The sequence below is a fragment of the Brachypodium distachyon genome, chromosome 2 (genome assembly GCF_000005505.3).
Source record: "Brachypodium distachyon strain Bd21 chromosome 2, Brachypodium_distachyon_v3.0, whole genome shotgun sequence".
NCBI lineage: Eukaryota > Viridiplantae > Streptophyta > Magnoliopsida > Poales > Poaceae > Brachypodium > Brachypodium distachyon.
Window position 1 is genome coordinate 38,509,786 of NC_016132.3, and position 20,517 is coordinate 38,530,302.

The 20,517-nt window shown below is 43.6% G+C and overlaps 1 protein-coding gene, 1 non-coding gene and 1 pseudogene across 2 annotated transcripts; 1 reads left to right on the forward strand and 2 right to left on the reverse strand.

Moving 5' to 3' along the window:
- Positions 1 to 910: 910 nt before the first annotated feature.
- On the reverse strand, positions 911 to 13,550 carry LOC100831425 (annotated as a pseudogene).
- MIR5064 (microRNA MIR5064) lies at positions 3,582 to 3,955 on the forward strand. Its single transcript, NR_126848.1, has one exon. It is a non-coding gene; the product is annotated as a microRNA MIR5064 (primary transcript).
- Positions 7,620 to 10,964, reverse strand: LOC100831726 (RNA polymerase II-associated protein 3-like). The gene is made up of 8 exons (XM_024460040.1): positions 10,903 to 10,964; positions 10,629 to 10,717; positions 10,212 to 10,333; positions 10,042 to 10,124; positions 9,706 to 9,813; positions 9,413 to 9,526; positions 8,116 to 8,317; positions 7,620 to 7,921 (listed from the first exon to the last, which is right to left on the reverse strand). Exons 2-7 carry the CDS (start codon positions 10,649 to 10,651, stop codon positions 8,291 to 8,293), a joined length of 477 nt encoding a protein of 158 aa, XP_024315808.1. The 5' UTR covers positions 10,652 to 10,717; positions 10,903 to 10,964; the 3' UTR covers positions 7,620 to 7,921; positions 8,116 to 8,290.
- Positions 13,551 to 20,517: the final 6,967 nt, after the last annotated feature.

A 20,517-nucleotide genomic window follows, 5' to 3' on the forward strand; every position in this document is an offset into this window, starting at 1 on the left:
ACAAGACAGAAAAGGTCGATAACCCACTTGACAACGATCGTCACAGAATTCACTGAACATTTGCCCATCAACCACTGACAAGAAAGTGCTGTTGCTCTAGCTTCACAGCTAAAATTTATCACTAGTACGAAAAACAATAACATCTTCAAGTAAAATAAAAAAGAACATCGATAACACTAGGTCACAGTAAGTTAATTAGGCAATTGGTCCCTACAGGCCTTCAGAGAACTAAATCTTCAAAGTATCACTGGGACTGCATAAAAAATTTAGAATAGCAACGAACTCGCCGACCATCATGGAAGCAAGTTCACCATTAGCAATTGGTGCTTATAGAGCTTTGGAAAGGACTAGCAAGAGAGGGGGGGATAGACGAATAGTGCCCAGAGTACTCAGACCTGACATTCGTAAGCATAGAGATAAGAGAGACAAATAACAGACTTTAGCTTCTAAGTTGGGTAAATATGGCAGAAGAGGATTAGAGATGAAGAGAAGTTTCATACAGCTGATTTTTCAGTCTCCAAAGCAATCTTTCCCTTGATCATGAGTCACTTCGCAACTTCGATCAGACCATCGTATCCAGGCTTTTGAGAATCATGTCCAACCTCCTACAGCTTTATGTACAGACAATGAGAGAAATTAACATATGTAACAAGCACAAGAACAGTGAAAATTGTGGGGGTTCAATCTCAGGCTTATAATTACATCACATCACACTCTATCAAAATCCAAGCAAAAATAAAATTCGGTCCATGGAGCTCACCTCCACCATCTTGGCTCTGAAGAAGGCGAGCAGCATGTCGTCGGCGAAGGAGGGCCAGCATTCGTCGCCCTTCCATGGATTACCCTATCTTCTCCAGTGAACAGCAATAATACCTCACATGAACAACTGAAGACAGATTACCAGCTGTCCTAGAGAAACAGAAACTACCAATTCCTTTACAAATACAGAGACTAATGTCTCAAGTCTTACACATGGAAAGAAGGGAAGAGTTTACATGAAGGAAATATGCATTCCATGTACAAGACTCACAAGAGTTTGCATACAAAAGGGCAGATATATGTCATCAGTGAGCAAACACAAGCTTCTCCAAAATCACAAAGTCCAAGCAGAGTGTTGCCAACTCCATTCCTGCCAGTCCAAAATCACCATCGGGAACTTATACATCTATCCTCTCCTCAATTAATGGTAAAGTAACTTTTTTTCAGGATAGTACTGGATAGAAGTAAAAACATAGGTCTAGATATTCTTTTGCCATACATGTAGCTCTCTTCTTGAGTTCTTAGAAGCAAATCTGTTCATAAAGTCGTAAAGGAAAAAACACCTACCAACATGGGTGATTCGCTATCACGTTTCTGCTGCAAATTTTCCTATGCAAATGTTATGGGATTACTACTGTTTAATGCAGCATACAGCTGAACACTACTAACAGAATTGCCAAATAACAGCGTAGATACCGTTCTTGCATAAACATGGACATTATTAAATGATTGGTAAATTAAATAATGCGCTGAAGTAAATATAAAACTCTAGTAGAAAATGACTAAGTCCAAACATGCATAAGCAACAAACACAAATGGTAAATTCCCTGAATGTTTAGCTAGCTATGCGATTGAACCAACTTAGTCAAGTACCCTAAGTTTCAGAAATATATAGAATGAAGCCTTCTTCAGCTACCTAAGAATAACCACCTGCAACTACTTCAAAGACTTCCAGATTTCGGTTCTTCATCCAATCCCAGAATTGCAATACAAGCAATTTCAATGGTGACTTCTAATCTACTCTAACTCCTTGCAAACTCAATTTACAAGAGGAGCATGGCACGTCGAGAAGCAGAGGACCAAGAAATGAAAGGAGAAGGTAAATGTAAAGATCACAGCTTGGATTCCTGAAACCCTCTTTTTGGCGGAGATTCTTGGAACCCTTACCCTGGCAGGACAGCAGCAAGAAGGAATTGAGGAACTAGAATCCAAGAGAGATGCACAAGGTATTTGTCCGAGAACAAAAGGTTCTTGTCGGAGGTGGTGTTTGTGCCCTACAGACTGAAGCGAAAGCTCGCACCGATGAATTGTTGGACATACCTTTCCCTACATCATCAGTAAAACAGTTGAATCTTTAATGAAGTGAGTTCTCAATAACAGAATGAAATCGCTCGAAATACTTTATTACCTCACTTGTACATGCAACAAGCTCCACCAAAGCTACTGAAATCATAGGGTGTGGGAGACTCCAGCATGGGCTCGTGTATCCACAAAATGAACATAGCATCAGCAACCTCAAGCATACATCTTCCTGCGGCCAGGGGCGGATCTGGAGCCAAAATGTCCCTGATGAATCACTTCAATATACCATAAAATTTTCAGCTTTGCAGCCCTCCAAACTGAAATTATGGCCTCCCTGATGCACTTTTTTTTACCCTAACCTGATGCCTTGACCTTATTAAGCTCATAATCACTATTAAAAAATTCTTCCACGGTGATGCCCGTGCATCACGGATGCTACACACAGCTCCGCCCCTGCCTGCGGCCCATTTGCCCCGACAAATACATCAGATTCCTCAAACTGAAAGCAACTCCACCCTTGCATACATAGCAGATCACTGAGAATGATATCTGCTAAAAATGCACTCATCAAATGAAGGAGAGTGACTGTTTTAGAGAGATTATTATAAAAGCCTCAGGTGTCTGGTACCAACCGATAGAAAAGATTATGTTAGTATTCATTGTCCTAGTGGAAGAACACACGTCTATACCTTCCTTATTGCCATAAGGAAGAAGAATCTCAACTGTACCTTCTGAGGAGTGAAGCTGACATGCAGTGTATTAACTACTCAAGTACTCAACCGAATTCATCAAAAAATTGATACATTGCAGGGAGCGATTTGATGTGCTCCCTGTATTTCCCTTTCCTTGAAAAGAAGGACAACATCAAAGAAGCAGTTGAAGCTTCAAGTGAGATTGTCTTCCCATCAACTTTAGACAAATAATTTCCGGCCTTGCTGATCTCCCCTTTTTCCAACAACATTCAGATGATATCATTTAACAGACGAGAGCTGGGAGCACAGCCACTCTTCTCCATTAGTGAAACCATATTACCAGCTTCTTCCACTGATCCTATTTTTAGAAGATTTGTAATCATTACTCCGTAGGTGGAAGCATTAGGCACTAACCCAGTGGCTGATATTGCATCAAACAATTCGTTAGCTTCTTCTCATTTCCGAACCTTGTACATTGCATCAATCATGGTATTGATTATCGCAATATGGAACTTCACATTCATCGCACCTAATTTCTTGAACAGGGCGATTGCCTCATCATCACAATTATTTCTACAAAGTCCTCCAAGGATTATACCACAAGTGGAAATGTCCATTGTCGTTCCACTTTCGATCATTTCATGGCACAGTTTCTTTGCATCAAACGTTCTCCCATCATTAAACAAGCCATGCAGTATGATGCAATATGTAATAGTTGTAGGTTTAACTCCCTTAGAAGACATTTCTCTGAATAGGATCAACCCAGCATCGATCCTTCCATTTCTACAATAGCCATCAATAAGTGTACAATACGTAACAACATCAGGCTCAACGCCAGCTGATGCCATGGCTTCAAGTACACCGAATGCTTTCTCCATCTTGCCGACTAAGCCATATCCATCAATCAGTGAATTAAATGTAATAACGTTGGGTCTTTCACCTATATGTATAACCAAGTCAAAGATATCCTGTGCATCCACAACTCTTCCTTCTTTGCATAGACTGTTTATTATTGAACTGAAGAACGCAATGTTAGGACAAGGAATGCCTCTGCTCATCATTTCAGAAACCAACTCCTTCGCTTTAACCAAATTACCATACATACAAAACCGCTGAATAAGGGAGTGATAAACAATTCCGTTCGGTTTTAGTCCCATAGCAATCATCTGGTCGAATTTGTCCATAGCATCAGCCAGCCGACCCATCCTGGAAAGTGCAGTTATTACAATTCCATAGGTGCATGCATCAGGAATCACTCCTCGTTCCTGCATCTGCGTAAATACGAGCATAGCTTCATCCATCATCCCGCATTTACCATATGCATCAATTACTATGCTGAAAAGATGTTGGTTTGCTACAATGCCATTGCCTTCCATTGAGTTAAACAGATTAAGCATATCAACAAAGCACCCTTCCGTTGCATACCCATGTAGCAGAACAGAATATGTGACAAGATCAGGTCTGTGGCCCCTGGCTGCCATGGAATCAAAAAATTCCGCAGCTTCTTTGATCTTTCAATGCTTGCAAAGGGAAGACATATATGAGGTACAAGTAACAATATTTGGCATAAGACCCCGGCTTGTCATTTCTCTGAACATTGCAGCTGTCTCTTTCCACTGGCCCAAAATGGAATATCCATGGATCATGCAATTATATGTCACTTTATTCGGCTGAAAACCATTACTAATCATCTGGTGGAGGACTAATTCTGCCTGGTCCATTGCTCTGGCTTTGCACAGCGCATCAATAATTGAGTTGTATGTCACCACACTAGGCACAACACCTTGCTGCATCATTTCATGGAAACAATTGCATGCCTTGCTTACTTCGCCTTCCCTAAAGAAGCCGTGGATCACCGTGCTATATGACACCACATCGGAGGAGCAGCCACCGGATTTTTTTACCATCGTGTGGAGCAGGTCAAGCGCCCTCTGGCTTCTGCTATCTTCACATAAGGTCTTAAGAACCGTGTTATATGAGATATTATCAGGCTCAACGCCGAGTTCCGGCATCCTATGAAGCAGCACGTTGACCGCATCATCTGACCATTTTGCGTGGCAGAGGCACTTGAGGAGGATGCTGGCGACGATCACGCCCGTCTTCAGGAGGCGGCCGAATAACGCAAACCCTACATTTGGGCGGCGTGTGCGGCAACAGCAGTCCATGAGGATGGTGTATGTGCAGACTGTGGGCATCGCCACCCGAGGGCGAGCTTCTTCTCGGCAAATGCGGTTGAAGAGGGCGACGGCAAGGGAGGGGCCGTCTCTGCAGGCTGCAGAAGAAGGAGCACGGGCGAGGGCGGTGAGGAAACCGTTTAGAGAGCGCTCAGGTACCGGGATGGTCTGGCGGAGCTATTCGTCGAACAGGTCGTGTGCGTCTTCCGTGCTGAGCGTCCCGGCACGGACCCGCTCCGTGGCGGCGGCGAAGGCGGCGATGGGAGACCATAAGCCTGAGGGCGGAGAGGAGGAGGAGGAGGAGGAGCCGGGAGAGCGGCAAAGGCGAGGCATCCGGCATGGCTTTCGTACCTCTTGGGGTGCTGTTTGCCTGGCCATGTGGCTTTCTCAGGTTGGGGCAGGCACGCCTGTAGACTTTGAAGCCGTTGAACAAACTAGTCTAGTGTGCTTCCAAGCCCCACCTTAGTCGTTTTCACCGGTTCGACGGTTTTATTCCAAAACTCAGCTTAGCTGATGGTATTGTATTGTATTGGCAGGTCTCAATAAAATTATTAATAAAATGAAGATTGGTCATATTAAAAAAATATGAAGATTGGTGATATTCAAAAAATGTTTTGTAGTAAGAATACGTCAAAAAAAAAATAATGATGCGTTCTGTTACATAACTCGTCAAAATATGATAACGGTTTTTAAAAAGGACTGAACGGACATACAACCGTGCGCGTACCCGATTGACGGTCCGTTTTCTATCCGGATTCGGTCGATCAACTATTAGATTTAAAATCCTTTATCTCCCGTAACGTGTACCCGATTAACGATCCGTTTTCACCATTAGCTTAAACTTCTTTTAAGGTGTCAATTTGCGTTGTGCAAAACAAATCCTTTAAACTACTCCCTCCGTCCCATAATATGAGGCACGCGCGCATTCCTAGATCATGAATTTAGCTAACTAAATATAAATTAAATAATTAAAAATTATATCATTATAAAGTTATTTCGATAACGAATCTAATGGTATACTTTTTGTTAATAAAAATACATATTTAATTAATTAAATTGAGGATTTAGAGATGTGTGCGTGTCCTATATTATGGGACAGAGGGACTAGTATAGTTATACGATTCCACCAGGGATCGAGCAGATTTGACCGGATTTGGCGGTGGTCCACACGCGGAGGAGTGGAGGAAATGAAGAGTCAGGGCGTGAGTGGAAAGTTTACCGGACCAGTAAAACATTTTACAGACTGACGAAACCCAAAATATTTACGGACCAAGACTGTACAAGGATCTGCTAGAGATGTTAAGACACACAAATGCAAACCAAGTTTTTTTTTTGAGAGAGAAACATCTGGCTTCATTGATTCAATAAACAGAGAACAAAGTATTGAGAAAACTGAAATAAAAACTGACAACAAAGAACCTTAATGAAACTATAAGTTGCATCAAGATTCTTTGAAGTAAAAACCTCTAGATTCGTCATCCCTATCTGGAAATTTCTCCATGTCTCCCGTGATGAAACTGTAGAAGACAAAACCTGTACGGGCTGGACTAACATTGTAGGTTTTGAATAGCCAAATGAATCGCTCACTGCAACCGATGAGAACCTATGATCGTTGAACGCACTTTGGCTGGAGACACACCCCTTGCAAGTCAGGTTGTCGAAACGCAGATTCGTCGCCGAGCCGACGAGGAAGAAGACCAAATAACGAAAATACAAACCGTGAGATCCACTAACTCCATGGAGCAGATCGTGCTGACTACACCATGACGAGGATGGAGCCGGGAGACCAATATTCCATACGGCGCCGCCTCCATCGCCAGGACGCCGTCGCGAGGACACAAAACCTTACGAAAAAGGTAAGTAAACTATTGCCAGATGTTGATCTATGGTTCCTGTTTCTTCGATAGGGTTTCAGAGCTCACAAATGCAAACCAAGTAAACGTAAAAAAAAGGTTGGGAAAGTCAAGGGCTTGCTCCCAACACAAATAACCTAGGGTGACAGGCTTGAGGCAGAGACGAGGACTTGCCCACGACACAAATGACCTAGGGTTAACGGGCCCCGTGGTCGAGCCCAGCAAGTATCCTCGTCTTTACCCAACTCCGTCTCGTCATCCAAACCGGCCCCCATGGCTGGTATTCGCGTGCTTGCCAAAGCGCAAGCACCCTAGGCAATACAGGAGCCTTGGCGTATCCATTTAAGCAGCAAAGTGTTTAACTAAACAGTCGATGTGTCGATGTGGTACTATTTGCGGGCGACGCGCTCCGAGCAAGCCGTGGGAATCCAGGCACCGCCCGTTAGCAGAAGTGGGCCGAAAGCCCAGTAATCAGCCGCCCGAAGAAAATAGCTAAACACGCTCGTGGTACACACCATCTGACTGACCACTGGCTGCCCAAAGTCCGAGCGAACAGGGAGACACCTATCGTTGTCGAATTAACCCTCTATCTAGAATCTCCTTGCTCATAAACTCACCAAGTGCTTTGCTAGCTAGCTTAGTTCTTAGATCTGCTCCGGGTGTCTGGATGGATGATCCATCCCACATCATTGTACTACCTGTTTTGATCCGGTCGATGATGTAACCATAATTCCAAGCTAAGAAAGAGGTGTCCTTTTGTCAAAAAAGAAGTGCTGCTGCAGGACCAGGATTCAACGTCAGGAATTCATACCATCAGGATGCACAAGGGCGAGTAGAACTCAGTAGCCATAGGACTGATCAACATGCCTTTCAGCCAACCTCTTCAAGAACTCAACAACTATATGGTACATTGGTACTCCCCAATGTCCTTAAAGTAGAACCTTATATGGTTCACAGCCCCAAGTGGTTCCTAAAGATTTCTAATGAACTGCCTTTACAACACTATCTTAACTCAGAGCCAACATGTCTTCCTGCTGCCATCCTCCTTCAACGTACTTGGATTGCAGCCGCCTGAGGGCTTCGACTTTATCTGTCAATGCAGTTTCAGCAAGGAATGTTTGAGCCCAGATCTTCCGCAGTTCTGACAGGAAAATAATAATTAAGCAGCAGCAAACATAGTACTGTCAAATAAAGTTGTACAACTACTAAAAAAATTCAAATCATCTTCATGCAATTTTGAGTAATCACACAGGGACGCCGAATAATGGACTATCACTCTACGACATGACGAGGGAAAACAGAGAATGGATGCAAGGGCGGCAAGTTCAATCATACCAGATTTATGCATTGGTGAGAGTGATAGTCTCGAGGGTGTCCCGATCTTTCGATGAGATACTTAATTATCGAATTGGTAGGTGATGACGTTGACGATCCGACTATAACCTAGAAGGCAGCGCCTTAGCGATCAATACACCAACTCCAGAAGGTTATTGATCCCGCGGGGGCACGATCAACATGACCACGAAGGTTTTTCTTCCTGCAAACAATCGAAGAACAAGATAAATAGCAGATGCAATCTGAAATTGCGAGTATACTATATCAAACCAATGTCTTAACGAGACGATAAATTGGGGTTCCGAAAGCAGTAAAACAAATGGCCTAACCGACACACGCGATTACACAAAATAGTAGCGATGGCTAACTTTTAACTAAACAAAACCCAAATCTCCTTAAGGGGGCTCATGAGGTATATAAAGGAGGAGGAAGATGGATTTTCGGCCAACTTGGGCATGGGACCGAAATCCAACTCTATCTCTAAGTTTCCTAACAAAACAACAACTCTTTAAGAAACAGAAAAACAGACCCGTCAGCTTGTTTTGTCTGTCACGGTCAGCTCGCGTCGAATCTTCTTGTGGGGCTGGATCCTTTGGAAAGGTCTCGAAATTATCTTTCCAACAAGTACCTGTTTACTTAATTTGGACTCTGGATGTGCTCTGGGTGATAAAAACAAATTCGGGTCTCCTGAGAGCTCGGACCCGAATCGGATTCAATTTGAATTCGTGATATCTTTCTCTAGAAAGCTCCGATTCACATGCCGTTTTATTTGGTGGATAGTATACTTGATAGGCTTCATCTTGAATCTCCCTTTGAATAATATCATACCTCATCTCCACTTTGGACTTGTAAAGTTCGACAAGATGTCTACATAATAAGATTACACAAGATAGTAGCTCCGCCTCTTTGCAAGTAACATATTGAACACATTTAGTAATTGAATTCACCTGATTATAATTGTTATTAAATACTCCAACAATTAGGATTCTAATGGTTGTATTCGTGGTTAGCATGTCTCAGAGAGGCACATGATTATCGAGTCAAATAGCAAGTAGAACCACTTGTATGCTATGAAGGCTATTGCGTGAAAGATGCTAATTAGGCCACGGTATAAGCTGAAAGTACCAACACAGAAATAATATATGTGTTGGTTTTAGTTAACTATTACTTCCTTCAATCCATAACTAGTACAAAGTTGTACTAACTTTATATTAAATCCCCTGCACTTATTATGGATCGAGACGCACACAATATCATGGGCAGTACGATAGCCAGAAATTCTGTAGTCAGAACACACCTGCATATTATTATCTCTGAGGCTTACACCAGATGCTCCTTTGGACGTGCCACCTGAACACTCTCTGATTCCAGCAGCAGCTCTCACAGGCAAATCAACTTCCATGAAACCGTCCTGTAGAATTATAACAAATATTACACATCCAAACAGGTTGGTTGAACAGAACAAAGGTGGAACCTGACCAACTCTACAAGAAACAGAAGTGCATGACTCGTACGAAGCTGCCAGAATGTGATACATATTTTTACTCATCAACAAAGAACACTGCAGAAGTATTATCCAGCAGAACCTACCTTCTGCAGATCACTCAGTGGATGAGAAGACATATCTTTTCTATCTCCAGCTTTATCACATTCAGAAATTGTATGTTTAGCTTGAACTGAACTTCTCTTCGCCATTTTCTGCAATGCAGAAGCAATAACCTCGTAAGTGGAGAGGGATTTAAAAAAAACATCAAAATTCGTATTGCCTTGCCATCTTGAAAAATCGTACTTTATCACAACTTCTGAGCTTGAATGTGATTTTATAACCAATGAATAAAAAACGAATTCACCAAACAGCTTAGATGCAGACACAAAAGTGCACTTCGGAGTTTGGTAAGATGTCAATCAAAATAGAGATTTGCTCACCTCCATGAGTTGCGCCTTTATCTCGGAATACTGCTTCCTCAAATCTGGATTGTTAGCATCAACACTTACAGCAAATTCAGCATCTGTATTGCCAGTAAGTAATGCACACTACTTGTCAATGCTAGAACACAAAATAAAAGGAAAGCAGGAAGGGTTAAAATGTAGAATACCATCCATTGCTTCCTTAAGCTTCCCAAGTCCTTTTCTAGCAGTAATTCGTCGTGAGTATGCTTTAACATAACGGTCATCCAGATTCAGAGCTTCAGTGCAATCATTCTTTGCCTCCTCAAATCTAATGAATACCACATAAAAATGTAAGACTAAACCAGAGAGCGGTCATAAAACATGCTTTCAAATTCCACAACAGGAAACATACGAGATATATCACAAATAGCAGAGCAGAGCATCAGCAGTCTGAAGCTTTTGCTAAACATAAGTATAGCTATCTATCAAAATTCACAAATATATGGTAAAGAACCAAATAAGGTGAACTGGGTGAATCGATTGTAGCAACAAGCAATATCACATCGATGAGCAGTTGAGCACCCCAACCTAGCAAACACAAACACAGTGCAGCAGTGACTTGCCTCCTTAGTTTAAGATACGCCATAGCTCGAGTCGCAAAAGCAACCGCTGTCGGCGACAACGCGATATTTCTCGAGTAGCAAAATGGCTCCTGAGAAGGTTTCCTTGCCTTAGTTCTCAAATAACACTTAGATTTCATAAGCATAAGGTAAACCCAACTTGTCTTCACACTATCACTTGTACGGTACACTAGTCAAGGCTACCTAGAAAAATTTGTTTATTTACATCATATACGTCTAAAGCAGATTTTCTACACTAGGGACCATTTGCACATACATGGCTTTACCAGCACATACACTAGGAAACAACCTCTGGGCAGCAGCGCGGCACAAGCCCCATCTCTCAGGCCAGGCCCATTTCTCCTTTTGGCCCAATCTACAATATGAGGTAAGTAGTTAAATACTTTCCCCGCAAAAACAAGTTAAATACTTGAATCTACAGTACAGTTAGTTCATAATAACAGAAAGAAACCATACTGGATATACTTATTCTCGCAGTTATGCAACAATCTCAACTGGTGCTACTGAAAGCAGAGTATAGGAGACTCTGGCATGAGCACATATTCCCTAAATAAACAAAGCATCAGCAAGCGTCCCTTCTTCCAGCCTTCCAGGGCCCATTTACCCCCGAAATAAACAACAAAATCCTCAAACCAAAAGTAGATCAACCCTTGAATGCATAGAAAATCACTGAGAATGGTATGAGCTAAAAATGCATTCATGTGAACTGTGAAGGGAACTGACTTTTTTACAAAGAAGGTAAATTATCAAGTGCCTGGTACCATAGTAGAAAAGATGCACCAATATCCATTCTGCTTATACCTTCCCCAGTCAACAGCGCAAGCCCCCCAAGGAAGATTAAGAGTTTCACATATATTTCACATTCTTGGAATTTCAACACACCACAAAATGAAATCCATGAAAGAGTTAATAATCGGTTTCTACAATGAGGCAATTTACATTTCTTATAACCGTGGACGGACCTGATGGTAAGGCGTAAGCAACAACTCAGCTGTACCTTCTAGAATTTAAGTTCACGTCCAATGTATCGCCACCGAAAAATTGATACTTTGCAGGGAGCAATTTTACGTCCTCCCAATATTTCCCTTCCCTTGAAAACAGAGCCATCAACAACAATTCGTTAGCTTCTTCTATTTTCCAAACCTTGTACATTGCATAATTCATGGTATTGATGATCGCAATATCGAACTTCACATTCATCGCACCTAATTTCTTGAACAGGGCGATTGCCTCATCATCACAATTATTTCTACAAAGTCCTCCAAGGATTATACCACAAGTGGAAATGTCCATTGTCGTTCCACTTTCGATCATTTCATGGCACATTTTCTTTGCATCAACAGTTCTCCCATCATTAAACAAGCCATGCAGTATGATGCAATATATAATAGTTGTAGGTTTAACTCCCTTAGAAGACATTTCTCTGAATAGAATCAACCCATCATCGATCCTTCCATTTCTACAATAGCCATCAATAAGTGTACCATACGTAACAACATCAGGCTCAACGCCAGCTGATGCCATCGCTTCAAGTACACCGAATGCTTTCTCCATCTTGCCGACTAAGCCATATCCATCAATCAGTGAAGTAAATGTAATCACATCGGGCCTCTCACCTATGTGTATAACAAAATCGAAGATATCATGTGCATCCATAACCCTTCCTTCTATGCATAGACTGTTTATTATTGAATTGAAGAACACAATGTTAGGACGAGGAATACCTCTGCTCGTCATTTCAGAAACCAACTCCTTCGCTTTCACCAAATTACCATGCATACAAAACCCCTGAATTAGGGAGTTATAAACAATTCCGTTCGGTTTTAGTCCCATAGCAATCATCTGGTTGAATTTGTCATCAGCCAGCCGACCCATCCTGGAAAGTGCAGCTATTACAATTCCATAGGTGCATGCATCAGGAATCACTCCTCGTTCCTGCATCTGCGTAAATACGAGCATAGCTTCATCCATCATCCCGCGTTTACCATATGCATCAATTACTATGCTGAAAAGATGTTGGTCTGCTACAATGCCATTGCCTTCCATTGAGTTAAACAGATTAAGCATATCAACAAAGCACCCTTCCGTTGCATACCCATGTAGCAGAACAGAATATGTGACAAGATCAGGTCTGTGGCCCTTGGCTGCCATGGAATCTAAAAATTCCGCAGCTTCTTTGATATTTCCATGCTTGCAAAGGGAAGACATATACAAGGTACAAGTAATAATATTTGGCATAAGACCCCGGCTTGTCATTTCTCTGAACATTGCAGCCGTCTCTTTCCACCGGCCCAAAATTGAATATCCATGGATCATGCAAGTATATTCACTTTATTCGGCTGAAAACCATTACTAATCATCTGGCGGAGGACTAATTCTGCCTTGTCCATTGCTCTGGCTTTGCACAGCGCATCAATAATTGAGGTGTATGTCACCACATTAGGCATAACACCTTGCTGCATCATTTCATGGAACAGATTGCATGCCTTGCTTACTTCTCCTTCCCTAAAGAAGCCGTGGATCACTGTGCTATATGACACCACGTTAGGGGAGCAGCCACCGGATTTTTTTACCATCGTGTGGAACAGGTCAAGCGCCCTCTGTCTCCTGCTGTCGTCACATAAGCTCTTAAGAACCGTGCTATATGAGATGGTATTAGGAACAATGCCGAGTTCCGGCATCCTATGAAGCAGCAGGTTGACCACATCATCTGACCTTTTTGCGTGGCAGAGGCACTTGAGGAGGATGGTGGCGACGATCACGTCCATCTTCAGGCCCATTTTGAGGAAGCGTCCGAATAAGGCAAACCCTACGGTTGGGCGGCGTGCGCAGCAACAGCAGTCCATGAGGATGGTGTATGTGCAGACCGTGGGCAGCGCCACCCGAGGGCGAGCTTCTTCTCAGCAAATGCGGTTGAAGTGGGCGACGGCAAGGGAGGGGCTGTCTCTGCAGGCAGCAGAAGAAGGAGCACGGGCGAGGGAGGTGAGGAAACCGTTTAGAGCGCGTACAGGGACGGGGGTTGTCTTGCCCAGAAAACCCTTCTGCAGAAACGCCTTTATTTGATTTTGGTCGTTGATCTTGCTTTTGAGTATTTGCATTTTAACCCATGAGGGTATTGTGATAAAAAGGGATTTAATGCAAATATAAAGCTATCCCATAATTGGCTTTTGAAAGTATTTTGAAAAATAATTTGTTTTGATAACCTAAGAGCCCTAAAAGCCATTTTATAGGGAAATGTATTTTTTTTAAATATTTTATTTTGATAAATTCTTGTTCCAAAAGTTAGATCATATGAAAATATGATTTTAAATTTTTTTTTGCAATTTATTTGGAGTGATTTGGAGCTTCGAATCATTTTTGAGGTTCAAAAACAGAAAATAGATAAAAGAAAAGGAAAAACCGGAGGAAACCGGGCAAACCGGACCGGCCCAGCCCGAACCGGCCGGCCCGCTCTCACTGACCGGTGGGACCCGCGCTCATCTTCTTCTCCAACCGTCTGCCCGAGAAGCCCGGCCACGAACGACTCCGAGTCACCCACGATTCCGTTCCGATTTCTTCGCGCACGAACCTCCAAATCCGAAACCCCGCGCGTTGTATCGAAGCCCCCGAACTCCTCTGCCACTTCCCCAAACCCCACGTCCAATTTCGCTTCGGTTTGAGATTAATTTCTCGCCGGAGTTACTCTCTGCCACCGCCGTTCATCGCGATTTGTCCCCGCTCCGGTGAGCTTCTCCCATCGTCGGCCACCTTCCCGTTCTCCCCTCTCCCTAGCACATCCGGTGACACGCTCGCTTTTCAGTTTGGCGCCACCCCGCGCCGGCCATCTCCTCCGACGCCGGCCGCCGCCCGAGCCCGTGCCCCGTCCGTCCGCGCGCCGCCTCTGCCCGTGCCGCTGCGCCGCTCCGGCCGCCCCGCACAGCCGCTGCCCCTCCGCGCGCCATCGCCTGCCCGTGCGCTCCCGCACCCCGCGCCGCCCGCGAACCCGCCGCCTGCCGCGCCCGCGCCGCCCGCCGCCGCCGCCATCCGGCGAGCTAACCCCGCCGGCCGGAACCCTAAGCCCGGCCAATCCCGCGCTGCCACGTGGCAAGGCTTTCTATTTTATTTTATATTCGGCCGAATTAGATAATGCACTTTTGCAGAAAATACCCTACAACTTCAAACCCTTATATCTTTCAAACCGTTTGTCCAAAAATTGTGTTCCGCATCTTTCTGGAATTGTCACAACGTGTAGAATATTTTGGCACTGTTTAATTTCAGTTTTGAATAACTTAGACAGTAGCTATTTACAGAATGTTGGTTTATGGTTTAAATTTCAAATGAATTGTTTCAAAATAGTTTTGAGCATGTTAGTTTGCTATAAAATTATTTAAACTTGTTCTCTGTCTATTAGGACTAGAAAAGAAGTTATTTTGTGTATAATCATGGCATACAAGTTAAATATTGCTCTATGTTACAAAAGCCGCATAATCTTTTGTTTTAAACCCTATCCATGTTTCTTGCATATTAATTACCACTTTCATGTTATATAATCTGTCCAAACCATTTGAAAAACTTTTCAAAATAGAAACAAAACTTTTTACCTTGGAGGTAACCTTTGTGTGCATCATCATGGCATATGCATCATGGCATGGTTTTTGTGTTGAATGTTGTGTTTATTATGTGTGTTCCTTTTATTTTAGATTGTGTGGAGTGTAATCATTGTTGTTGCGAAGAGTGCGAGAACTACCACAACCTTGGACAAGGCAAGTTCACTTTGAATATTCTCCTAAATATTTTTACTATGCACTAGATGTTTTATTAGATGCATCAGGAATAACTCGTAGTTCTATGCTAGCTATAAATCCCAGGTAGTATAGTTTACCCTCGCCATTACCTTGCTACCAAATTGCCATCGATTGTAGATGAATGCTAGGCTATGGTAGTATCGTGGGGGAAATAACTACATTATGATATTGTTATGCCTCTGGCGATATGAAATGTTTTGTTAGATGTAAGGCAAAACAATTAATTAAATGAACCGTCCTGGGTGGGCAGCTTTGAAGATTTTGAGGATTAGCGGCGTCAGGTCCATTTCTATGGGTCCCTCTGAGTCGAGTTCCTGTGGATTCAGGAATGGATCGTCCATGGACGTCTCTCCCGTGGATTCGGGGAGCGCCTACGTTGCAAATGTGGAATGCCACCTGGGGTAACAGAGACTGGACTAGTTTCCTATTTAGAAGCTTCTAGTACAACCACAATGCTATATGGGCTCTGGCGAGACAAGAGTAAGTTGTATGAACCTAAACCCGAAGAATTGTACTGAGGTAGCCGTGTAGGGGGAGCGTGATTCTCTCGTGGTTTAGGGAATTACCTCTGAAAATCTCGTAATCGATGCCGTTGCTACTCTACCCTGAGGACAGCAAGGGATTAACACGTCGGTTTCTTGTGGGGAATGTGTACAAACTCTCGAGAGCGTCAAAACTAAGTATTTAGCCGTGTCCCCGGCAACGGACAATTTGAGCGACTAGATGTGGAGCTGTAAGGAAAGTTTCACTCATTCTAACTTCTTAAATAAAATGAATGGTTGAACAGGGTAGGGGCACTTGATGAATCCACATCAATGTGCTCTAGGATAATAGGAGCATGGGTGTGTCTACCCCGTGTCTAGTAGTGATAAAAATTCTATTTGATTAAAAGATAGGATTCAATAACAAAACTTTTATGCAAATAGCCTGAACCCCACTTTGCCACATTATGCATATATTTGGTAGGCTCTGGTATAATTCCTAGTGAATTTTGCCAATACAATCAATGTATTGACCCTAGTGGCTGCATCGTTTAATGATGCAGGAAGCTCCGACGACGAGTAAGATGTACGTTCTGCATGTTTGGGTTACGGGCTTACATTCCAACATGCTCTCACCGTGGTGTTGATGTGCCCTTGTATCTTCCGTTTTCCGCTGCTAAACAGTTGTTTTATTTCCAGTTAACCCGTGAGGTTATGCGAGTTGTAAGTATCTTTTAAATTCTGGATGATACGTTGTAATATTGAGACCTTTGTTCTATGATATTTCATCCTGAAACTGTGTGTGCTAGTGAGTCGATCCAGGGACTAGCACTAGCACAGAGATCGAACCCTTGTAAGGGGGCGGTCGCTTCAATGCTATTATTAGTCATCCACGGAGCCTCCCAATGCGACAACCCAGGCCTTTCACTTGTCGATCATCTGGGCGCAAGTCATGAACTGCGCACGAGACCTGGCCGCCTTCTGAGCATAGGTCTCCTTGTGTTGTCCCAGCTCCGCAGCCCGTCCACCACGGTCTTCTCGCACAACAGCCCTTGCTTCATCTTTGTGACCTGATCCACCATCGTCGCCTTGTGCACCATCTCTTGCTCCAGCTCTTCGACTCGGGCCACCAGCGTCGCCTTGTGCACCATCTCCTTCTCCAGCGCCACGATCCGGGCCACCGTCGTCACCTTGTGCACCATCTCCAGCTCAGCTCCGTGACCCGGGCCACTAGTGTTGCCTTGTGCACCATCTCCAGCTCCGCAACCCGAGCCACCAATGTCTCTTTGCGCACCGTCTTACCCCAGCTCCGCAACCCGGGCCACCAACTTCTCTCTGTGCACCACCTCCAACTCCAACTCCGAGATCTGTGCCATTGCCGTCGTCTTGTTCTTCTCTTCTTCCTTCACGGCCACGTCGACGATCTTGCCACCGAATGTAGTCCTCTTCTCCTCCTCTGTTGTTGTCGTCACCGCCACACCATTGACAATCTTGCCGCCGAATGCAGCCTTCTTCTCCTCCTCCGTCGTTGCCACCGCTGATGTGATCGTCGTGCTGACCTTAGTGACGAGGTGGGAGTCGGCCTCCATGTTGACATGTTTGGTAGTACTACTGTGGCGCGATACGAATGCTGGATTGCACAATGTTCTGTCCAACCAAAACACCCAACATTAACAGTTACATATTTGACACGCAGAAATAGTATATATATCTTTCATTCTATTTTTCATTAATTCATGTATATATAATAAGATCGGTTTCGTGATTACCGAGTAGATCGAGGTATGTGTTCATTTTGTAGCTCATGGTCTCGGCGGAAGCATCTTGGGAGGAGGGCAGGTCAAGTTCGACGTGCCTCATCCTCTCCACCATGACTTGCAGGCACCACTAAGGAAGTTCAGTATATCAAGAGGAGCAATTAATATACTCCAAGTTCAGTATATCAAGAGGAGGAGTACTATTTTTGTTCTGTTCATAAATAGATGATATTACATGTCTCTTAGAATGCGTGGAGTCAAATTTCCTTACCAAGTGGACGTAGCGGTCCATTCGACCGGTGGTACATGTCCTCCATGGACGCTTCTTGGAAGAAGGAGGAGGTGATCTTGGCGTCCTCGGTCTTGGGGAGCATGACCTTCAAGTCCTGATCCGTCACGTACGGGCGAGTGAGGATGCCCCGAGAGATCTACAGCCGCCGTCGTGTTATTGGTTGTCGACGACGTTGAGATCACCGTAGTTATCGAGCCGCCGCCGCCGCCGCCGAAGTAGACGTAGAGCATCCTCGTCAGGAAGAGGAACACCACGAAAATCACCCCCTCCGTTGTTGAAATAAACGATACCAGGAGATTGGACATGGGCCGTCTCTCGTCTCGTTTGCACAGCACAGGACAGCAGCCTGCGAGCGCGGGAGTTAAGAAAATTGAAACGGACTCTCGGGCCTTGGGAAACTCGTGGGCTCGTGGTACGTACCATCAAAGTGGGCCGAACTCAACTTCCGCCCACGGGAGCTCCCCCAAGGAAAAAATAATAATATCACGGGAGCTAATAAGTGCCGGCGATATGAGCTCGTTTTAAGCTCCTGAAGAAAAAAAAACTCCGGTCTGCAGGCATCGCTCAAATATAGTGTATGACTTGTGGACCTTCCTTCGAAGCGTAAAACAGAATTAGGAACCACTAGTCTTCCCCTGATGAGCAAATCAAGCAAGAGATGTTAGAGTAAAGCAAAGCATACTACTCCATGAGCGGAATCCTGTAATAATAATAATACGGAGTGCTGTAATAAAATGATGATGACATGGATCTCGATGCGGCGCAATCAACACCAGGAATCCCTGATGAGGATCGATCGACGGTCGACGTGGGCCTAGAGAGGCAACGTGCACGTGCGGCCTGCCCTACCGTTGCTTGCAACGCGTCAATCCACGGAGCTTCCCGACGTTGCATCAAGTAGGAGTAGGTAATTTTCTGTATCTTTGGCCCATCCATCGGGTGTCGATAAAAGTTGAGAAAAACAAAAGCTGGATATTTTTACCGTTCGCTTTCAGTCATTGCATCAGTTCGTAAAGTCTTCACAGAAACGTACTCCGTTTCATAATTTTTGTCTCAAATTTAAAAAATAAAATAAAATATTTAATCTTAAAAACGTCTAAATACATGTAATATTCAACAAGAATTATGTAATGGAGGAAGTGTAGTGAAAGAAAGAGAAATGAAAGCGCCAGAGACAGCAAGACTTTTTTATACCGGTTCTAGAATTGCCATTACTGGGATTCGCTGCTACTCCTTTCGTTAAACAAAAGATGTCTCAAGTTTGTTAAAATTTGAATGTATTTAAACATTACATAGTTTATAGATGTATTCAAGTTTGGTCTTTTGTTTAAAAGAAATGTATTTAGATATGACTTAATGCATAGATGTGTTCAAATTTGGTACACATCGATCACCGAAGAAACAACCACCGGTCAATCCGACCGAGGCATTGACTTCAAGTCGTGGAACAAAAAAAAAGTCGTGCACGCGAAACCAAAAACAATTGGCAGAAGAAAAGAAAAGAATGCTCCGGTCCTTTTCTGCGACACCTTTTTCTCTCCTTGTATTCTGCGTGGGGATTCAGACGAGTTTTCCTGTGTGGACTGCTCACTGCTGGACACGACGGCAGACGCGCGTAGCACTCGCATAGCTCGAGCTAGCTGGAGTGCATGGAGGACACGTCGACCTCCATTCCATCTGTGCTTTTCTTTTTTCTTGTTATCCGGAGGGCGTTTGCCCCTTTCCATTTGTCCCCACCAGGAGGGGCTGGCCGACGTGCAGCTGCTGGTGGAGGCTGGACCTGGACGGCAGCAGCAGCAGTCGGTCGGTCGATGACAGCAAGATGATGGCGTTTTATTACATTATATACGGTTGTGTTTTAATTTGTACGTCGTCCATGTGCAGTGCAGCTTGGTTGATCTCTCTTGAAGTACGTACTCCAGCTAGCTAGCTGTAGCTGGGTGGAGTGACCTGCACGCTGGGTCAATTACTCCCACCTGAGGAGAGATTAATTACTCCCTACCTGTTTTTTAAGTTAACCACGGAGTGCTGCATGTAACTCTTGTTATTCTTGTTGCGATTTGGTAATTCTCATTCTCCGGAAAAAATACCATCATAAACCTACAGATACTTTAAAAGTATTTCTGTATAGTGCTATTTCTTGAAGCCAAAACAAGTTTGGTAGGTATCCTTTGATTCAAATGATTTCTTTAGGAATTTTTCTTACGTTGGTTGTTTGTAGGATTAAATCCTACAAGAATTTTTTTCTAAGAATTCATTTGTATTACGTCCCATAGAAAAATTTACATCCACTTCAACCTCTTAAAAGAATTTTTTTAATCTAATCAAACAAATTTTGATGCAAACAAAATTCTATGGGACTCAAGTGAACATGACAATACAATTCTACAAAAAAAATTCTATCTTTTTATATCAAAAGTTCCTTAAACGTGAACTGCTTGTTGGATGCATGGATCATCGATACAGTAGTAGCCAGTAGATGGAATATTCCTTTGTGCTTGCGCTAATATCCGTTGCTCTCGGCCGTTCCTAAATTTAGGATTTCACCGGAACGAC